The sequence below is a fragment of the Peromyscus californicus genome, unplaced genomic scaffold, assembly GCF_007827085.1.
Source record: "Peromyscus californicus insignis strain IS unplaced genomic scaffold, ASM782708v3 Scaffold_17__1_contigs__length_78620276, whole genome shotgun sequence".
In the NCBI taxonomy this organism is placed as follows: Eukaryota; Metazoa; Chordata; class Mammalia; order Rodentia; family Cricetidae; genus Peromyscus; species Peromyscus californicus.
Genome location: NW_026294469.1, coordinates 35,867,727 through 35,890,933, shown reverse-complemented (window position 1 = coordinate 35,890,933; position 23,207 = coordinate 35,867,727). Strand labels below are relative to the sequence as shown.

At 38.8% G+C, this 23,207-nt stretch overlaps 1 protein-coding gene across 3 annotated transcripts in view; it reads right to left on the bottom strand.

Annotated features, from left to right (window-relative positions):
• Positions 1–23,207, bottom strand: part of Ap3s1 (adaptor related protein complex 3 subunit sigma 1) — a 44,690-nt gene that overhangs the window by 12,387 nt on the left and 9,096 nt on the right. For all 3 annotated transcript variants that reach the window (XM_052742150.1, XM_052742152.1, XM_052742151.1), the window contains exons 2-3: positions 20,442–20,533; positions 16,883–16,994 (exon numbers count right to left, since the gene is read on the bottom strand). In XM_052742150.1, the coding sequence (XP_052598110.1) occupies positions 16,883–16,994; positions 20,442–20,533 (204 nt within the window). The remainder of the gene's footprint in view (positions 1–16,882; positions 16,995–20,441; positions 20,534–23,207) is intronic.

Below are 23,207 nucleotides of genomic sequence, written 5' to 3'. Positions count from 1 at the left end.
AACTAAGCTCTGACTTTCTAGAATATTCTGTCTGATAATAAGTGTTTCTGAACACATATGGTATTTGGGCCTTACCTTATTGACCAGATTGATCTGAGCAGATTATCAGTCTGTGTTAGTAATATGTTTTATGGACAACAACTGCCTTTTTTCGGGGGGGGGGGTGTCTTTATCTTACATAACCAAGGTCAGTCACATAGGCACTATATACTCATGTGACTGACCTCTAATAAAAAGTCAATACCCAAGCTAGGATGAACTTCTCTGGATTAAAATATGCCATCACATATTCCTGAGGAGTTGAGCGTCCTGTGACTTCCATAGGAAGAGACCTAATATAGCTTACAATTGGTTCTTCCAAATAAAATTTCTCACCATGTGTCTCTGCTTATTTTACTCCACACCAATTCACTGTATAAATCCTAACCATGAGTATATTACAGGCCTTAGTCCTGTTAAAATCAGTAAATCATCTTAAATTTCATCTTGCAGTTTCACAAGTACTAAACTACCATTTATACCCTTCTCAGAAGTAGCCTTCACAAAAACAGTGACCATACTATTTATCCTACATACTAAAGCAATGCCTAGAATAAAAGGGACTGCTATAAACACTACCACTTAAAATAGTATTCAATATTATTTTACAATACACTAGCATTCTGGAACTGCAACCATAAATGAGAAAACCTCAGGGAAACTGAAGCATAGTGTTGCCCTATTCACAGGTGATTGTGTGGGGCCAAGAGCTCTCAAGAGCAGCCCCTTGATATAACCCCTCCAAACTCAGGGCAATTCATACAGATTCACAGTGCAATGTATCATACAGAATAACCTGCATGTTATTTCTGTAGGGAGGACTACCTTTCCTTTTTTCTATTCTCCTTTCTACGCACAGAACATTTGCTCAGTCTTTAAGATCCAATTTAAATACAATTTTCTCCAATCACATGAGGAGTGTACTTGTGTGTGTGTGCGTGACAACTTTCCACTCATCCTCCTAAATAGTGTCCACAAAAGTTTTAAAGTCCAAGTTTTCTATCTTTTCTTTTACAGTTTGCTGCTATTGGCAGGTCTTAATTTAAGAAATCATCACTTACAACAAGGTCAGGAAAACTATTCTCTCAGAAGAAAACAAAATCTTTTTTTTTTCTTTTCCACGTTTTTAGCAACTCTATTTGGAACTGGTTTTTGTGTGTCTCTTCTAATCCTAAATCAATAGGAGACTTATGAATCAGAACAATGTTTTCAATGATCTGGTATGCTTATGCCTACCTTAGCCAGTTCTGTGGCTTTATCTTACGTGCTGAAGTCATCCTGGTTTTAGGACCCCAAAGAGTAACTACCCTGCTGAGAATGCTATGCAAATAGCTTCCCTTCACTTACATGTTCTTACAAAAGACTGGAAGAACCTACTTACTGTGCGGATTATATTGGGTGAAAAAGACAAAGTAGCTGAGACACTATGTGTACCGCTGGAGAACTTAACCACAATGGCATAAAAACAGTCTGTCTGCACAGGCAGTGTGGTATAGTGAAGACGAAGCTTTGAAATCATTAAGATCTGGCTTCAAATTTTTACTCTGCTGCTACCCAGCTTTATGGCCTTCTGCATCATTTAACCTCTTCCTAGTCTCAGAACTATAACATGATGATAGGTCTTACTTTCTGGATTATTGACAAGTTTTTGTTAAACCACTTGACTGGAATATTCACAGCACAGTTCCCAAACCCCAGCAAACAATGATAGCCAACAATGTGCACCTGGATAGATATACAAACACAGGATGATGCTAAAATTAAAAAAGTGTAACCGAATCTTAAAAGGTCTTATTAATAAAAACAAACCCGGAGCCAGGTATTGGGATGAATGCTGAAAGATCAGAGAAGCAGAACAAGCCACAGCTAACCTCATCTTGCCAACTTCTCAGCCGATCCTGTTTCCTCAAACTGGAAACCTCTGAGTCCTCATCTGAATGGATCTCAGCTGAACTGTTGCTAAAAGCCTAAAAGCTAAAAAGCCTCTAGTTCCTGGTTTTCACGCCTTATATACCTTTCTGCTTCCTGCCATCACTTCCTGGGATTAAAGGTGTGTGTCACCATGCCTGGCTGTTTCCAGTGTGACCTTGAACTCAGAGATCTGGATGGATCTCTGACTCCCAAGTGATAGGATTAAAGGTGTGTGTGCCACCACTTTCTGGCCTCTGTCTATCTAGTGGCTGTTCTGTTCTCTGACCCCAGGTAAGTTTATTAGGGTGCACAATATACTGGGGGACACAATATCACCACAAAAGAGTAACAGAAAGGTCTAATTCTGCTGGTAAATACTGATAGAACAAGACAAGATAACTAATGCTCCAGTTGCCAAGACTTCAGAATTTTCTTGTTAATTTAACTATATGCTAACTGGCCTGGCAGAAATGAAACATTCTAAAGAGACACTTTGCATTTCTGAATTTAACAGACTATTGAAACAATGGACCCAAAGAAATGGGAATTTCCTTAGCAATCTCATGTTCAGGGAAGGAAAAGTGGGAGCTTGTCTCCCAAAAAGAGATTTCACCCAGTTCTAACAGCATATGAAACCACCTTACAGGGTAAGACTGAAGTCCAGGCAAGAATGAGTTAACTGTGGACAGGACCACACCTTGACAACAGCTGCTTAGATGTTCATATCCTTTGCCTCTATTTAAACCCTGGTCTATTTCTGACTTGGAGGGGTTCACATCTTTTTGTCCTTCTTCCCAATGTAGCCACATTGAATACATTCTTCTCTACTTTACACCTTTAATTGGCTTTCTGAGGATAGGTGGCCAGACCTGATTTGGGGCACAGATTGTGATTCTCATGTCTAATAAAAGTATCAGCTCCGAAAATCTCAGAAAACAGATGAACACCAACAACGACTATATAGTTAAAATGACTATATAGTCTTAGTTTATAAAACTAATTCTTAAGATTTACATATAAGCCATTCAAACATTAAGTGTGACTAGAAAAATTCAGACCCTCTTCAAAAAACAATTCACCAATTTTCTTTTCATTCAGCAAAATTTATTTATATAATTAGAAAACCCAGAGCACAAAAGTTATATTCTATCACACAAGCATAAATCTATCTGCAAAAATACACAAAGATTGTTTTATTTCTTGGAGGTTCTGGATCACAAATAACAATAAAAGTACCATCCTATTATAATTTCCCAAGAAGAATAATTTTTAAAAAAAAAAATCAGGACCTAGAAGTAATATGATAAACAGCACCCCCTTGTGTCTCACTTTTTAAAAAAGGTATAAAGTTTAGAGCTAGTGTCTTACATGGCAAGAATATAAAACCCAAGACTTAACCTCTGCCTTTAAGGAATTCAAAGGCTACTAGGAGATAAATTTCTTTTACTTTACTAAAGGATATTTTAACTTAAAAAGATATCAAATTAGTACTCAGACAGTTTAATGATGATAGACATAATCAGGAAAGTGACACATCCACATATAAACAGGGCCCCATTTCTCTTCTTACAAGAACATCCTTGTTTCATCTTTAATAAAAAAAAAATCTGCAAGTCTATATCATACACAGGCTAAGAAGAATCTATTACAAGACAGCTTAGTCTTCAGAGACTTAAACTCTCCCACCATCTACCTACAAAGGGGTATGTCCTAAGAAATGTTATTAGACGATCTGTCATTGTGCAAACATCACATAATGTACTTATACAGACATGGCATAGCCCACCACACTTAGGTGGTCTTATACACAGAGATAATGCAGACTACTATTCCTAGTGCTCTGATGAATGACAATTTAAGACTAGGGGCTGAGAACGCAGCTCAGTTGGTAGAGTGCTTGCTTAGCATGTACAATGCCCTGGGTTTGACTTACAGCACTGGATACACTGGGTGTGGCGGTATACCTCCATAATTCCAGCAATCTGGAGATAGAAGCAGAAAATCAGAAGTCCAGGGTCATCCTTGGCTATACAGTGAGCACAAGATAGCCTGGGATACACGAGACCCAGTAAAAACAGAAAACCCAACAAGAACAAAGCCCCCTTAGATCAAGCAGAAAAGAAAATAATGCAATTAAGGGGTATAGTAAGTACTAAACATATAGGGTTGGTGCTGATGGGACACAGCATACTGTTTTAGAGTAAACTCACGAAACAAATAGATAAGGGTGGACTGTAAAACAATAAAAAAGTATGGTGTGATATGCTCAGCCCAACGAATAAAGAAACCAGTCATATAGTTGTTACTTAGTGTCCTAGTTAGCTCTGCCAACTCACACAGTCTAGAGTCATCTGAGAAGGACTCTCCACTGAGGGATTCCTGGATCAGACTGGCCTGTGGACATGTCTGGGGAGGTTCGACTGTTAGTTGCTATAGGAAGGCCCAGTCTACTGTGGGCAGGACCATTCTCTGGGAAGGTGGGGAAAGTCACTAAGCATGAGCATGTGAGCAAGACAGCAAGCGGCAATCCTCCATGGTTTCTGACTCAAGTTCCTGCTATCTCAAGTTGCCCTAGATAGGCTGTCACTTGTAAGCGTATGTAAACCTTAACCTCCCTTAGCTGTTTTGCTTTTGGTCAGAGTGCTTCAGCAACAGAGAGAAACTTACTGTTGGGTACGTACACACACACACACACACACACACACACACACACACACACACACACACACACACATATATTGGTTTTTCAAGACAGGGTTTCTCTGTGTAGCCCTGGCTGTACTAGAACTCACACTGTAGACCAGGCTGGCCTCAAACTCAGAAGTCTGCCTCTGCCTCTGCCTCTGCCGAGATTAGAGACGTTCACCGCCACTGCTCAGCACTATCGGGTATACTTATACCTGTGTGCTGGTAATGCACAGGTAATGCAGGCAGCCCGTTTACAACAGCATCACCACAAACATGATAAGGTTTATGATTTCATAAAAAGTGACAGGGACTTTTTAAAATCCATTATGGGACAACTGTCATGCATTCAGTGGAAATGAACACAAGCATTAGCATGTCTATACTCAAAACTCAGCCTTGCCTCTAACTCAGAAATTTGGAGCAGTCTACTTAGCACCAAGCCTCAGTTTCTCCATCCAGACATAATAATGATTCCTATGTTAAAAGGCTGTCATAATAATAAAATGAGTAACTATCGAGTACTTAGAATGTCTCATGAAAGAAAGCACTGCACACCTTGGCTACTGTTAAAACACACACAGATAAGTAAATAAAAACGTGCTCAAGGAAATAAAAGAAATGTCATACAAAATTCCCAAGCAATAGCACTTATGTGGCAGACCTCTCAGGATTTCTAGGCTAAGAAAGGATTTTCTGTCTGCATTTAGGAACTTTTGTTAAAATTCACGAGAAATGGATCCAACTGGTTTGGATTATAAATAATGAAGTAAAAAAGTTAAATTGACATGTTATACAGTGAAAAGGGATAGGTGTTAGCACATACCTGTAACCATAGCACTCAGGAAGCTGAAGGAGGAGAACTGTCAAGAGTTTAAGGCCAGTATGAAATACACAGTGAATTCCAGGCTAGTTGGGCTACTGTGTGAGACCCTGTTTTAAAACAACACAAAAGTAGACTAAGGAGACGTGAAGACTACAGACACAGCCTGAGTCCACCTCTGAGAAAAAAACCACATTAAAAATACAACTGGCAAATTGTAAACAAGGTGTACAGATTTCACAAAGTAGTGTATCTATGTTCATTTCCTTATTTTGTGACAGTTTCTTTTTACTTTTTGAGACATTGTCTGCTCTACAGCCAAGCTGCTGTCCTAGAACTCAATATTCCTGCTTGGTCTCCAGAGAATCAGGATTTCAGGAACAGGCTAATGACTCCAACTCCCTAATCTTAATAATTATACTGTATTTATGGAAGATGTTAAATTCAGGGGGTCTGAGTGAACATACATGGTATATAAGAATTCTCTGTACCATGTAGGACACTTTTTGCAAGTATAAAATAATTTCAACCTTTTAAAAAAAATCTTTACAAGGTCAGCAAGATGGCTCAGGGGTACAGATGCTTCTCATAAACCAAGTCTGATGGCCTGAGCTCCACCCGGGGAACCACCGGGAGGAGAGAATCCCTGCGAGTTGTCCTCTGACCTCTAGACACACGCCACAGCATGCACACACCTGCTACTATGTGCAGGTACAGTCAGTCAATAAATGGAAAAAGTTTCTGAATTTTTAGAAAAAAAAATTTAATTATGCTCAAAGAGCACTCTCCTCTACATCCAATTCTTACCTTAAAAAACCAACCATTCTATACCAGGAAGCAACAAGTTTACCTTATGTCCAAATCAACAACAAAAGTAACAAAAGCTCGTGTTTTTCTGAAATTTTCATTGAATAAAAGAAAATAAACTTTGGTGGTTTCCAGCCCCAAAATGTCTTGCCTAACTGCTTCAGTTACTGGAAGTAGTGATGATGGATGTTGTATAGTCTACACTCCATGCAGGATGCTTATATTCAGTAGCTCTAGTATAAAATTCAGCCAGAGAGATATGTGCTTAGGCATTTATAGAAAAGAAATCTGTTAAAAAAAATTGAAGCTAAGTAATTTACTCAAAGTTACGCAACTGTTACATTAGCTAAGTAATTTACTCAAAGTTACACAATTTTACATTAGCTAAGACCTAAACTATACTACTCTACCGTGACCCTAACTATCAATCTGATGGTCTGACGTCTTCCAAGGGATTGAGGTAGCAACACAGTATGTAGATTAGGGAAGTAGACATCCCCAACCTGAACAGGTGAAATGTAAAATCTAAGTGATCATTACATTTCTAACTACTGAAAAATATACATTTCAACTGTGAAAATAAGACAGGAAAGAGATTTAAGGAATCTGAGCAACTCTAACTTAAAGTGTTTATAAAAACATCTTCTGGTTTATACACACACACATATTTCACTCATATTCTTACGAACATATGCATACATACACATACATGCATACACATACATATTTTCACTAAAAAATGGAAAGCTTAAACTATTTTGACTAACAATGTAGAAGGCAAAATTGTCCTGAAATGATTGCTGAAACATCCCCTCTAGACTGCTCAGAATGGAAGCCTGCAGGCCAGTGTTCCCTGTCTCCATAAGGAAATGTATGGGAACTTACCTTCCCATGGGACCACAGGTTGATTTCAGCTCAACAGAGGACTGCAACTAGTCACAGTGCATTGATACTGGGTAGTTGGTTTTTCCCAATCTTTTAACAAGTGGATTCTAAACCTGGATAGGCCTAGCTTTCAAGAGCGTATCTGTTAGCCACTAACAAGAATGCTTTCAAGCCACCCTCACTATAAAAGAGGAAAACGATGGAGGCAGGGATGGCTCCATTAGCACATGGCAACAGGCAATTCCATAGGTCAGTAACATTCACTTCAGTAACTCACTACAGGATAAAGGGAAGATTAGGAGATCTTTTTCAGCTCAGTATTCTTTGCTTATCAATTGCCCCAATTAAGCCTACTATTTTTAAAATTTTTTTATTTTTAACTGTGTGTGTGTGCGCGTACACATGTGTGAGTGTGTGTGAGAGTATGGTGCCTGAAGAGGCTAGAAGAGAGTGTCCAATTCCTGGAGCTGAAGTCACAGGCAGTTTTAAGCCATCTGATGTGGACACTGAGAACTGAACTTGGCTCCTCTGTAGGACTAGTACATGTTTTAACCGCTAAGCCCTTCTTATGATATATGTCACCTTGTAAAATTCATTCCAAGACATTACACAGCATACAGGAGAAAAGATGTATAATGGGCAGTGGTGGCGCATGCCTTTGATCCCAGCACTCGGGAGGCAGAGCCAGGTGGATCTCTGTGAGTTCGAGGCCAGCCTGGGCTACAGAGCGAGATCCAGGATAGGCATCAAAACTACACAGAGAAACCCTGTCCTGAAAAACAAACAACAAACAAAATGTATAAATGTTTCTAAAAATAAGACAGAAAAAAGAATTATCAATTCAGTTTGTGTATTAAGTCGGCCTTTATATTCCTTTCTTATAAATATATGATTTGATGAAAAATTAACTGAAACATCACAGGCATTATACAGAATGTCTTTTCAATGTTCACACCTATCTGGTATTATTATTTGCACCATTAGAAGAAAATTAGGGTCAAAGGTTGTACACCTAGTACACGGCAGAGCCTGAACTTTTTTTTTTTTTTTTTTTTTTTTTTTTTTTTTTTTGGTTTTTCGAGACAGGGTTTCTCTGAGTAGCTTTGCGCCTTTCCTGGGACTCACTTGGTAGCCCAGGCTGGCCTCGAACTCACAGAGATCCGCCTGGCTCTGCCTCCCGAGTGCTGGGATTAAAGGCGTGCGCCACCACCGCCCGGCCAGAGCCTGAACTTTTAACACAAGATACCACACTGCTTGAACGCACTAACCTTTCTAACCACCCTATCAGCTCTATAAGCAGCATCTTCAAAAGAAGTACATTTTATAGACAAAAAAAATCGGAGATCTATAGAGATTAAGTAACTGCATGAATACTATACTAATTTAGCACAGCATCCACAGTGAAATGACCTCACACAAGCTAGTCTAGCAGTGCTGTGATCACAGCCACTATTACACATGGAGCTTTAAATTAAACACATACCCCAACACCATGGTTCTTCCTAACTAAACCCAATTTTTCCACTACAAATGAACCAGGTCAATGCTGTGGTAACTGCTAAATGCAATACAGAAAACCATAGCAGAAATGTGGAATTATTCATTATCATGCTTCCATTATCTGTGTGGCATAATACACAAATTGAGGATACTATGACTGCTTATAAATAACTCAAATGACCCACATTAATATTTAATGAACTTGTTCTTACTGTGTAAATATTTTAACATTTCCAATGTACACATGCAGCAACTGAAAAGACTCTTAAGGCCAGCTATTACATATCAAGTCATCACATCAGAATAGTATATATCAAGAATAGAAAAGAGGCCTGGGATGGGGGCGCACGCCTTTAATCCCATCACCCAGGAAGCAAAGGAGGATCTCTGTGAGTTTGAGGCCAGTCTGGACTAATAGAGAGACTGTCTCAAAAACAAACAAACAAACAAACAAACAAAGATTTTTTTTTTAAGGAATAAAAAAGGCTACTCTTTCTATCCACTTAGGAGCAATTAAAACAAAGAAATAGAAGCTATTGTTCAAGTGAGTGACATAATGGCATCAACTCCACACAGAGTGTATTTAAATTCTTCTTCCAGATTTTACACAACACATAAAGTCAAACACAAGCATACTTTAAGAACACCCAATCTTTGCACACAATGTGCTTTTCAATGATTATTTGAATAGTACTCTTTTTAATACTTGAAACATCAAAATTACAAGTATATGCTTAGAAAGAGATGTTCTGATGTTTTCTTTATCCTCTATGAACATGCAAGAACAAATGGGTCTCTCAGCTCTTCTAGGGTTCTCATTTTCTACTTCTGATTTTTTTTTTTACATTAGAGTTGTAGTCTCACAACCAGAGGGTGAAAACAATCAAGAAAATCAGTTCTAAACAAGCTCTGAATAGCTGTTTGATGAAAGGAAGCAAAAATGATGAGCTCCTCAACTCATCTTTGTTCACTCAACCACGTTATCATGGCAACTGGCTCACACATGTTCAGTGCTCCCTCTTAAGCAATAAAACAACTGGTAACCGAGAGCAAAGACATGAACATGTTCAAGGTAATGACAGACTCACTACCTGTTAGGTAAATTACACAACTTTTCTTTATTGGTAAAACAGTAAGTTGACCTGTAATATGCCAAAGGTCTTATAAAAATAGCTCTAGCTTTTTTTTCTTTAGAATTTTATTTTTATTTTTATATATTTTACTTTATTTTGTATCTGTGTGAGTGTGTATCTGTGTGGGTGCCTGAGAAGGCAAGAAGAGGGTGTTGGACCCCTTTGAGGTAGAGTTACAGACAGCTGTGTGCCACTGAAGGTGGGTGCTAGGAACTGAACTGAGTCCTCTGCAAGAGTACCTTTTAACTACCAAGCCATCTCTCTAGCTCCTCTAAGTCTAAGTCTGCTTTTATAATAGGCAAAATCATACAACTCTCCTGAAATACTCTTTTCTGCACTTTATCTAAAATAAAACAAATTATCAGGGTGGAACATGGTTAGCACATGTAAGGCTCTGGGTTTAATCAATATCTCTCTCTTCTCTCCTCTTCTCTCTCTCTCTCTCTCTCTCTCTCTCTCTCTCTCTCTCTCTCTCTCTCTCTCACACACACACACACACACACACACACACACACACACACACACACACAAAAAAAAAAAAAAAATTCAAATCCCATCACCACTAAAGTTACTAATGTTTGAGCAATCAAGCCAAAAACATTAGCAAAACACAACAGACATTTTCCTTTTCCGAAAGCACATGACAGAATGACTTTAGTTCTGACATACAATTCTTGTCCTCTGACAGTTCCTCTAACTCCCTTCCAAGATGCAACAGCTGTTCCATAGATGGGCCACAACATCAAAACCTAAAGCATACAAGCACAGAGTACTTCTTTAGCGCTAAGCAAATTCACATCCATTTTAATCTTTCTCAATAAAGCAGACTGAATCTTAAAGGAGTTCCTTCTCTTGTTAACTCTAGAGACTCTAATGAATGGCTAGCTTAGGTAAATAAAAACCAGTACTTTAAATGTGGCATGTGTTTACCATTCTCTTCAGTCATGGACAGCCAACAGAGAAACAGCACAGACAATTATTTTCTACAGAAATACAAAGTTTTAGAATAAAACTATAATTGTATATCAAATAAATTAGTAAGTGTAATAATGAACTCAGTTAGAAGGTAATGCAATATATAGCCCTGATCAGTCCTTCTCTGTTACCAAGCCATATAAAACCAAAAACTGTCTTTTCTTTCTTTACTAGGAAAGTACGCAGGGAAGCAAAACGGTGATTCTTCAGTGGTCCTCAGAGCTAAAAGGACAAACAACCAAGCATCTGAAGTCAGTTATTGCAAGCTTAAACTTTGTTTGAAGTCTCTGCTTAGAGCTTTAAATATTATTTTAAAATTATATTCAACTTTATTCTATAGGTTTATCTTAAAGTTATCTTTTTTCACCACCAATTAAGGAAGAAAGGAATGTAGCTAGAGTTTTCCTGCCTGGTCCACAGTCAGGACAAATCTCTCTCACCTGCCAGTCCCACAGCCACTCAGACCCGACCAAGTAAACACAGAGACTTATATTGCTTACAAACTGTATGGCCGTGGCAGGCTTCTTGCTAACTGTTCTTACAGCTTAAATTAATCCATTTCTATAAATCTATACCTTGCCACACGGCTCATGGCTTACCGGCATCTTCACATGCTGTTTGTCATCATGGCAGCTGGCAGTGTCTCTGACTCAGCCTTCCACTTCCCAGCTTTATTCTCCTCCTTGTCCCGCCTACACTTCCTGCCTGGTCACTGGCCAATCAGTGATTTATTTATTGACCAATCAGAGCAACACATTTGCCACACAGAACATCCCACAGCAAAGGAATGAGGGGAGAAGGGAGAAACAGACAGACACAGCAAATGCTTACCATGATTACTTTGTGATTTTATGTAACTGATACCTGCCAAGATACTCAAAACTCAGTGCAAGAAATCACAGATCTGGGAGCTGGAGAGATAGATCAGTGGTTAAGAACACATAAAGCTCTTTCAGAAAACCTTAGCACAGTTCTCAGACTCCACATTGTGCAGCTCACAAGTGCCTGTGACTCCAGTTCCAGATGTTCCAACACTCTTTTGACTTCCTTGGGTACTCATATGCAAATGCACAGACAAATACATAAAAATAAAATACATCTTAAAAGAAACAAAAAAGAATTACAGACTTGTCAAGTATGGTAGTGCATACCTTTAATCCCAGCACCCATGAGGCAGATCTCTGTGAGTTCGAGGCCAGCCTGACCTACCTAATAAGTATGAGGCCAGCCAAGACTACATAATGAGAACCTGTCTTAAAACAAACAAACAAACAAAAACCCAGAATTACAGGTTTAAGAATAAAGTGATATACTAATAGCTCCACTATCATTTATTGTTTTTACTTATTAACAGTTATAATACCAAAAGCTTTAGTCTTGCCACTTATATTTCTAAGATTGGTCATTCAGTAATTTCTCATTTAAAATCCAGGGATGCTTCCTTCCCACAGATTTAAAAGCCGTAACTCAACTGAAAAAGAAATCTTTTTACATGCAGCTTTTCCCAGCTTGCAACTTACTGATGCCACATCTCTGTGTACTATTCAGATAGAAATCAAACAAAAAATTCTGTGTATTTCCTCTTGATAATCTTGATCCGATACAATTACTTGTATCAATTACATTTAAATTTTTAAGAATTATTTACTAGTGTGTGTCCGCCCGCCCGAGCCCACCCACATGGGTATATGGGGTTAGAGGACAACTTCACGGATGTAGTTCTTTCTACTGTGGGTTCTGTACAGCAAGCTTGTACGCCAAGTGCTTTTACCTGCTCTCTGGCCCACAACTACCTTTTTAAAGGTGGTCTGCTTTTCTTCTCCTTTCTTTAGCTTTTAGATATGGTATTGCATATAAACTGAAAACATAAAAGTCCTCAGTACGTATAGAGGGCTTAATGACTCTCACAAATTAGCACATCAAGCAGAACTCAGATAAGAAAATGTCAATAGCATATAGTGATAGTTATATTTTATTTTCTATATAACTATTCTAATTAGCCTTTGGGCTTTATTGTCAGTTATTTTATACTATATACTGTATGTGGGCATTAAATTCATTCATTTATTCACTCATCAAACAATTATTACTTGAAGACCTACTATTCCTTATATGAGATAAATCAAAAATAATGCAATGCAATATATAGTTCTAGTAGATAAGCCAATAAATAAACATAATTTCTAGGCCCTCATAGAGCTTTTATTCTATTAGCAGTAAATGATAATAAAGTATGTCAACCATATGGCATATAAAATGGTAACAGGTGCTATGGGAAAAAAAATACAGCAGATGGATGTTAGAAATGTAGAGGGGATTTTTAAAAAGCATGGCTGGAGATTTCCATATTGAAAAGGTAGTATCTAGGTCAAAATCTGGAAGAATGATATGGGGCCAGCCAAGTGGGTATCAAATGAAAGGACACTCCAGGTACAGAAGTTGGCAAGAACCAACCGTGAAATAGAAGTATGCCTGTTACATCAGCAAGAGGCTAAGCACATGAGAAAGGGATAGAAGGAAGAAAAGCAATGGGGGCAGGGTGGGTGTTAGAACACACAGGCTCCAGGGTAGCCTCTAACAAATGTGCAAATGTGGCTTTCACTCTAGTAAAGAGGAGGTTATGCCGAGTCTAGAATAAAAGGTATGAGATGCAGCATACTGCAATGGCTTCTGGCTAATGTACTTAGTAAAGACCCACAACAGTGGAAGCAGGGAGAGCAGCCAGGAAACTGCCACAATACAGGTAAGTGTGGTAGCGTGGACAGGTGGTAACAGTGAAGAAGGTAGGCAGCAAGTGGTCAGGCAAAGATTGACTTCAGATGGAGGCAGGGCACAGAGAATGAGACCTTAGGACAAGAAAGTACTCAGGTTCTGCCTACTGCACTGGAAGAGTAAAGCTGTTACTAACAATAAAACAAACACTACAGGAAATACAGATTTCAGATCTACCTCAGATTGGAACACAGGAAGCTTGAGATCTTCATATAATACTCAAGTGGAGACGTCCAGCAGAAAATTGGGCTTCACAGTCAGTTATTCAAAGGAAAGATCTGGGCTAAAGATTAAATTTGGTACCATCAATACACAGAGAGTATTTGGATCAAATCACCTTAGCAAAGGAATAAAGCAACAAAAAGAAGACACTCAAGACAGAACCCTCGGACATTATTAACAACTAGAGGTAGGTGAGATGGAGAGGCCCCAATGAAGTAACTAAAGGTGTAGGACAAAAACCAGTGAAGAAAACTATCCTCAAAATCAAGTAGAGAAAGTACTCATCAAGAGTGAAGAATCTAGGCCGGGCGTGGTGGCGCATGCCTTTAATCCCAGCACTCAGGAGGCAGAGGCAGGCGGATCTCTGTGAGTTCGAGGCCAGACTGGTCTCCAAAGCGAGTTCCAGGAAAGGCGCAAAGCTACACAGAGAAACCCTGTCTCAAAAAAAACAAACAAACAAAAAAAAAAAGTGAAGAATCTGAATCAAAACTGCTAAGACCTTTGCAATTCAGCAACAACAGTGCAGGAGAGCAAAGGGATTTCAGATCTACTTTTTTAACAAAATATTTTGCTGTCAAAGGAGAGAAAAAAATTAAATCAGTGACAGAAGGGGAGTAAAGGTGAGAGAGCATAGTGTTGGCTGAGGGAACAATTTAGAAGAGAGGATAAAATGATACGAGGAGGGAGGGGGTGCTGGAGCAAGAGGAAGTGAAAACTACTCTAAAAGGAGCACAGTGAGTGCAGCCCTTATAGAACACACATAGACAGGTAGGCAGATAGCAAGAGCTTGCCAACATTCTCTTCTGACTGCTTCTAGTTTGTTAGTGCTCTAGGAAGTGAGGTCTTTTTGAGGAAGTGACGTTAGGGTGAAAAAAAAATGGACCACAGAGATGAACTATGATCAGTGGACAGCACTAAGGACTTCCTGAGATCAGTGATCTAAAGTGAGCAGTAAATGTGATTGTGCCTTTCCTCTACATACTTTCAAACATGTGAGCACAGGCCAGGAATTAAGCGCATACAAGGCTATGCACACTGTGACTACCCATGGAATCTAAACTGAATAAAGACAAGAGAGACCCAGGTATACAGTCGGAGCTTTTCTGTGTCCCGGCCTGCTGGCAGTCTAGACAAATCTTTCCCACTCACATCCCCCAAGTAAACACACAGAGGCATATATTAATTATAACTGCATGGCCATGGCTCAAGCCTTTTGCTAGCTAGCTTTTATATCTTAAATTAGCCCATAACTATTAATCTATGTATCGCCACATGTTCCGTGGCTTTACCTGCATCCCATTACATGTTGCTCCTTGGGCGGCTGGCTGGTGTCTCCGCCTTCTTCCTGTCTCTCCCTTTGAATTTCCCGCCTGCCTCTAAGCTGCCTTGCCATAGGCCAAACAGCTTTATTTATCAACCAATCAGAGCAACACATATTCACAGTGTACAGAAAGACATTCCCCCATCACAGGTAGGATCAGCAAGAATGAAAAAATATGTCAGATGGACCTAGAGTAAGAGAAACAGAAACATGGAAAGATATGAAGGCAGCTGAGAAGAAACTGAGACTGAGATAACAATCTGATTTGCAGTTTGTATAAAAACGAGGTCTACACATGAACAGAAAGCTAGGGCAGAAGGCAAACTCTGAAGGAGTGTAGTTCCAGGTTTGAAGATACGGGGCTACTGAATGCTGTACATGTGAGCACCGAAGTCCCCAAGAACTTTCACACATGCAGTCTTGGAATATCTTTTCAAATCTGTCACACTGACAAACAGTCTTGGAAAAATAGTGTCTTCCTCCAGAGGAAAGGACAAGTTTACCTTTTCCCTTAAAGAGAATCTCATCCTCCCCAGAGCAGATATGATTTACCCATTATAAAGAATTTCAGCTCCCTAAGCCAGGGGTTCCCCCACCTATGTGATGAGCTACTGGGGTGCAGGCATTCCCTAGCTTCTTCACAGCCAGTTCTGAGACTCTCACTAGTTCTGAGACTGAGAACTAGTACAGGCAAATATTAGCATGGTTTGGGGTGTTTTGTGGATAATGCTTTTGCTGTTAATAATTCTAGAAGTCTCTATCTCTTCTTCTGTCGCCATCCTTTAAACTAGGTTAACTTATCAGTTTGCAACTGGAGGAAAATCTCCAACACTTGACAGTTGTTGGCAAAATCCTCAAGGGATGGGAGGTACAAAGAGATAAATACAACTAAATGTGTAGGAGGAAGACGAGTCTGATAACAGGAGACAAAATCTAGAGACGTTTTAAAAGAAAATATGCTGGAAGAAACAAATACAACATCTCTAGGCTCAACAATATGAAAAAGCAAACACACGCACGCACGCGCGCGCGTGCACACATACACACAACCTGTTACTTGTGAAGGTTGAAGGCAATGACGAAGAAGCAAGATTTAACTTCAAGAATTGAAGTAGTAGTAACAGATGAGGTCCAACCATTAGTATTCTTACTACTGACCTTGAGTTCTATGGACATTATAAAAGCTTTTCAGGAGACTAGGAAAGTGAAGTCTTTAGGGTCAGATTTGGACATACGCAGAAACACTCACAATCTTGGGCTCCTTGCAGTAACTCACAGGAACAGAAAAGGCATGATGAAATTAGTTGTAATTAGTCCTCATCAGATTAGTTTCTATATCCCTTGATATGGTTTGAACTGGATCATGAGGGCACTGTCTTTCTAGGTGAATTAATCTACTTAAAAGTTCATAGCTAAACAGTCTATCAGGAAGTAGAACCTAGTTGGAGGAAGGGGGCCACTAGAGGTGTCTTTGAAATGTTTATCTTGTCCCTGGCCCTGTTGCTTCCCAGCTGCCATGAGGACAACAGCATTCCTCTGCCATGCTCTTCCACTATGCTACTGCTTTGCCATGGACTTAGATGCAAAGGGATCAGCTGACAGACTGAAATTTCCAGACCTATGAAGCAAAATAAATCTTTCCTCTAACATGATTTATGTCAGGCAATATGCCACAGCATAACCATCTAATATCAACTATGGAACACTTCTTATCAAACAAAGTATTTTCAACAAATTTTAATCTTAAGTTTATAAAAATATAATAAAAAAAACTAATTAAAGGTAGTTAAGATGCAACTGTTAACTTACTTGAATTAGATCTAAAATGCCAAGCTCACTTTCTGAGGAATCCACACAGAAGACAAAATATAGTGTTGCATAATGTCTATAAATCAGTTTGTTGTCAGATCCTCCAATTAATCTAAATGACAAAACAAAATAATTAAAATGGAGTAGGGAACAAAATACAGAACATTTCATTAGCTCAAGCAAATTTGCATTTGTTAAAACCTTTTAGAAAACAAAATGCAACAATGGCATAGCATTCAAGTAAACTTCAGAAGTTAAGTAAATTAAGACAGCAATTTTGTAGTCTTCAGAAAGTCAAGTAAAAGAAGCCAGTACTTAATTTTAGTTAGTTATTCATCAAAGTATTCACTGGGTAAGCACGGTGTGTCAGGCACTGATAGCAGAAAAGAGACAAGAAAGTTAATAGGTAAGGGAAGGTGCCACACAGAGAACCAAGGCAGGTCCTGACATATCCCTTCAGAATGGACACTGAGAAAGAAAGTAATATTTAGACTGACATCTAATCATTAGGGGTGGGCCACGGAAAAATGAAGAGAGGAGCACCTTGGAGTAAGCTAGCAATGGCTGAAAAGAGTCTTTCATCAAGACAATATGCACTTTCAAGGAGTCAGGAGGCCAGTAGACAAGAATAGATTAGTAAACAATGAGGCTGAAGGAACAGGCAAAAGCCAGATCAGAGTATGTGCAAGTGCTTACAAGATATAACTTCATAGGTCACAGTAAAATACACAGCTTAAGACTGATTATCAGCTAGAAAAAAACAAAGATTATTTCTTAAGTTTTAGACAGATGCTCTCTAAAAATATTGTTCTCAAATCTAAATGTAAGAACGCTGGGCTAATGAATACTCAAGTCTTTCATCAAATACTTTTATTCATACTGATTAGAATTCAGCAGTTTTAAAAGAATAATTTAGGAATCATCTGAGGCATCTTATATATTTCCAAATACACTATAGCCGTATAAAAGTCGAGTTTACAATACCAAATTTACCTTCTCAAGACCACTTCAACATTAACATAATTTAAAACTAGGCTACATACAATCAGAACTAAGAGAGCATTCACAACAATATAGGGTGTGGCATTTTTCTTATTCCATAAATATAACACTAAACTTACAAGCTCTATAGAAACCACTTCTCTAAGTACATACTACTTCCTTGTCCTGTGAGAGCAAAAATAAATAATCTTGTGGAGGGGGGGGATGAAGGATTCTTACTATGCTGTTACTTGTCTAGAGAGGATTTAATTTCAAAATCTGTATGCACACTTCAAACATTCTGAAATTGGTTATGACAACAGTCACAATTGTTCCCTGAAGGTGTGAAATAAGCACCTCAGCAATTTCACTATAGCTTGATTTTTGTTTTGTTTTAAAGACCATGCTTCTGAAAAATGTGTTATAAAGTAGATGAATGCTCAGAGAAACTAAGGACCTCTTCAAAGCAAGTCCATAGTTGGCTTTGAAAATACAACTTCACTTTAAACAAGTCTAATACTGATACAAACTCTTGTATGAAGTCTTAGTTAGGGTTTCTATTGCTATGATGAAACACCATGACCAAAAAACAAGCAGGGGAAGAAAGGGTTAACTTGGCTTCCCTTTCCACATAGAAGTCCATCACTGAAGGAAGCAGGACAGAAACTCAGACAGGGCAGGATCCTAGAGGCAGGAGCTGATGAAGGGGCCATGGAGAAGTGCTCCTTACTGACTTGCTCCAAATGGCTTGCTCAGCCTGCTTTCTTATAGAGCCCAGAACCACCAGCCCAGGGATGGCACCACCCACAGTAGGCTGGGCCTCCCACACTGATCACTAATGAAGAAATTAACTTACAGCTGGACCTTATGGAGGCATTTTCTCAATTGAGGCTCCTCCTCTCTGATGACTCTAGTTTGTGTCAAATTGACAAAAAACTAGACAGTACAGAGGTGAGATACAGTATGTAAAATTTTATAAACAGAAATTCCTAATTTTTGGTATCTTCTTAGACCTAATATTTCATTTTAGAGGAGAAAATTAAGTTCCAAGAATTTGAACAATCTGACCCAGGGAACTGACTAGGCAGGTTCAAAACCAGAACAAGGACAGATGAGCAGCCTCATCTCTGGCACAGTAACCACTTCCCATTTTTATATGGTTAGAAAAGAATCTCAATTCCAAAGCATAATTCCTATCCAAACAGGGCTCTTTCTATCTCTGGTTCTCACCACTCTACCTGTGCAATGCACTACGTGAGGGGGAAGTCTATGAAATAAGGTAAAAGGCTAAGAGAAGCAATAGCTATAGCAAAGACGACTAGATTCCTACAGAGGTTTAACAGAAGCAGAACAAGTGGCTGTCTCGGTCATTAAGTTAGAGTCTGGAGGGGGTTAACACCAAAACCTACAAATTATAAATATGCATTACATGTTGAAGTACAGCATGATATAACATTTTAAAATGCAACTAAAGACGAGTTAGCTGCTGATATGCAAGTAAACTTCCCACATGATTAAAAAAAAAGCGTATGGTCAGACAAAAATGGGTTCTGTTGCCCTGACATATAATAACAATATGGTAATTCATGAGGCTTTGCTGATACTTAGTTTAATTCCCAATGAGAAAATATTAAGTGTATTAATCATATAACTGGGGAGAAAGTATTTATGGAAATATGTGAAGGTAAACTGCTTTTAATAGAATCCATTCATTTAAAGTATTTCTTTAGAGTTTGGGACGCACGTTAGTAGGCAAACACTTGCCTAGCATGCACAAAGCCTTAACTCCCAATGTTGCAAACAATGAAAAAGAAAAAGAAATATTTACAGTATTGGTTTAGTTTGCAAGCTAATTTTTTTCATTTTAAAAATAGAAACATCTACTAGCTGAATCTATACTAGGGTTTTATTAGGTACATAGATAGATTTGAAAAACAGACTTGGACTTTGTTTATAATGAAACAAAGAATATGATCTGAATTTTTACGGGCATTCACCCTAGGAATCCTATACCCATTGGAAAGAATGATGTTTCAGACGTTTTAAACATCTATTACATTTATTTATTTGTGGATGTGGGTGTGGGTGTGGGTGTACATATGTCAAATGACAACTTGTTGGAGTACGTTCTCTCCTTCTACTGCGTGGGTCCTAGGGATCAGATTCAGGTTATCAGGGTTGGCAGCTAGCACCTTTCCTAGATAAATTCTATTTCTCCAGATAGATTTATAGGCAAAATTTTACAAAATACTAAGTAAAAAAAGCAACATGCAAATGAACACTATGATCTCCTAAGTAAAATATTTTAAGGCTATATTTTTATATATCAGTAAATATAAAATACACTTTCTGGAAGGATACACAAGAAACTGGGGAAAAGATTAAGGCTGGGAGAGGGAAATTTTTAGAAAGACTGAATATGTTAAAAAGTGTATAGATCAGAGTTATGCCTAATAGTGATAGCAATTAATTTATCTAATTTAATTAATTATGAGGAATTTTCATCATAAACTGGTTAGTAGTATATACTTTCATCACACACTGGAAATTAGAAATATCCATGAAATGCTTTACTTACAATCCTCCTTCTAGGAAATTACAAACATTCTCATCTCGCTTAGACACCAAATGGAAAGTCTCCCTGATGATTTGCTGTTGCGTATCTTCACTCTGAGAAAGGATAATTCATATGCATTAGGATCAAGTTTACAGGTGTAACAGCATTTTAAGACATTTTGAAAATAAAAGATAGTAATTTTAATCTGGAAAAAAAAGGGAAGGGTCCTTGGAAATCAGATACAGATTACAGAAGCAAAACCCAACATAGTTTGACGAAAAAGAGGAAAATCCATTATCGTTTACCACTACAATGAAAGTAACTTATTTCGGACCTCTTCCAGAGGTCCTGAATTCAATTCCCAGCAACCACATGGAGGCTCCCAACCATCTGTAATGGGATCTGGTGCCCTCTTCTGGCTTGCAGGGACACATGCAGGCAGAACACTATGTACATATTAAATAAGGGAGGGAGGGAGGGGGGAGGGAGGGGGGGAAGGAAGGAAGGAAGGAAGGAAGGAAGGAAGGAAGGAAGGAAGGAAGGAAGGAAGGAAGGAAGGAAGGGCGGACTAACTAACTTATTTCTACCATCATAAACAAATGAGAACCAGAACACTCAGCCACACCAGTGAAAGAGGAAAGCAGACGTAGGCTAGTGCCGGAGACCGATGCTTTACAAATGGCTAAACTAAGCCGGGAAGTAACATTAGATTAACTCATGGAGCCAAAGTTAAGTATATTTGAGTGCAGGGACAATAGAGAAGCTTGGTTTACAGATAAAATGAACCTTGATAGAATACAAATTGAGGTTAATGAGTCCATCTTATTCATCTTTATGTAAACAAGACCCCAAACCAAGAATTGGTTCAGTAGATATTTTCTAAACTCAACCAAGCAATTCCTATCCCAGTAAAAAAGAACTAGCTTCCCAAGTCATTAAAAATGTGAGCAAAATTATAAACAGAAACCTCACAAGAAAGGAAATACGATGGTCCACAAACAAATACAAAGATGCTAAGGTTCAAAGTAGTCGGTGGCATCAGTTAAAGGAACAATGACGACACTTCAGGAGCCACATTGGCCCAGGTATAAAACTCAACACAACTTCAGGGCAGAGAAACGCTCAGCCCACCAGTGCAAGAGTAAGCGGCACTAACAGTTCACAAGTTTCATTAATGGACATTTTTACTCCTCATACTCTGCTGACCCCTACGAAAGCAGTTTTTTGAGGTTAAAAAAAAAATTGTCAGCAATGGCATACATATAACAAACTCTTAATATATACAACAGGAATGTGCTTATAAAATGGCCTTTAAAAAGCTGAAGTATGGGGAGGCAGAGGCCAGAGGATCTCTGTGAGTTCGAGGCCAGCCTAGTCTACAGAGTAAGTTCCAGGACAGCCAGGGCAACACAAAGAAACCCTGTCTCGGAAAAAAAAAAAAAAAAAAAAAAAAAAGTTGAAGTAATCCAAATACCCTCCATTCACAGAATGGATAAACTATGATATATTCTTACCCTTAACCACTTACATTTCCAAATCATAATGTGAAAAGTAAAAGTGCCTTGATTCAATCTGTCGCAACAGCAAGAGGCAGACTGGGGGGGTCTACAATTCATGGTTTATTCTGTGGAAGTCTGGGGGCTAAAAATCCAAAATCAAGATCCCAGCTGTCATTTCTGGTGCACGGTTCTCCTCCTAGCCTGTGGATGAGCTCTTTCTCACTGGGTCCTCATGTGGCAGAGAAAGAGGGCAGAAGCAAGCTCTCCAGCACCTCTTAGGAAGACACTACTCCCACAAGAGGGCTCCACTCTCACATCCTCATCTAAACTCAGTACTTCCCAAACTCCAGATACCATTCCAATGCGGCTGGAGCTCCAACATGGGAATCTGGGAGAGACACACTTCAATCCACAGCTGAAACAGAAAGGGCAAGGAGCATAATGATACTTAATCATTCCATTAGGATAAAATTCAAATCTAAACAAAACTAAACATTGCTTAATGACACATATATTGCAGGTAATAGAAACAAAATATTGCCAGCAATAGTGGCACACACCAGTAATCCAAGTATGTAGGAGGCTGAAGCAAGAGGGTTCCAATTTCAAGGTAACTCTGGACTCCATGGAAAGTCAGATGATAGCCTGGCTACAGAGTGAGACTTTGAGCCAAAGAAAAACATAATTAAACTATAAGAAAACGAAAAGGATGAATAGCAAATATTAAAGGATTGGTTTCACAAAAATTATATTCTCTAATCATATTACAACTAGGTAGAAAAAAAGTCAACAATTAAATGCAAATTATTTTAGTTTTCAATCAAACTTTTAATGAAAAGATCATAAACCAACAGTTTCTCATCTCTGTACATAAAGACTGCAAGCTTCTGAATGGAGAGATCGGTCCTGGGTAAATGATTCCTCTATGACACTGGAAGGCTGCACAGCTGCAGCTCCAACCTAAAGTTAAGCTCAGTGTGCCTGCATCCCTCCCCTGCTCTGGGAAGGGTGGAAAAGTAGGACATGATCCCTTTTCCAACTCCAGTGAAATGAAACAGATATTCTTCTGCAGGTACTGGCAGATGGAATGAACCCAGCCTGGCCCCCTGGGGCTCCTGCAAGTGGGAGGCCGGGAGTCCCAGGATCTCTCTTTGACCCAAGAGAAGTCTGTTACTCAGTATTTTAAGATCAATATTACAGCAATAAATAGCAAGGTGGGGTAAAGGGATTTCCTGGTAGAAAGTTGAAGCGAGTGACACCCCCACTTCCTAGAGAGCATCCTAGGAAG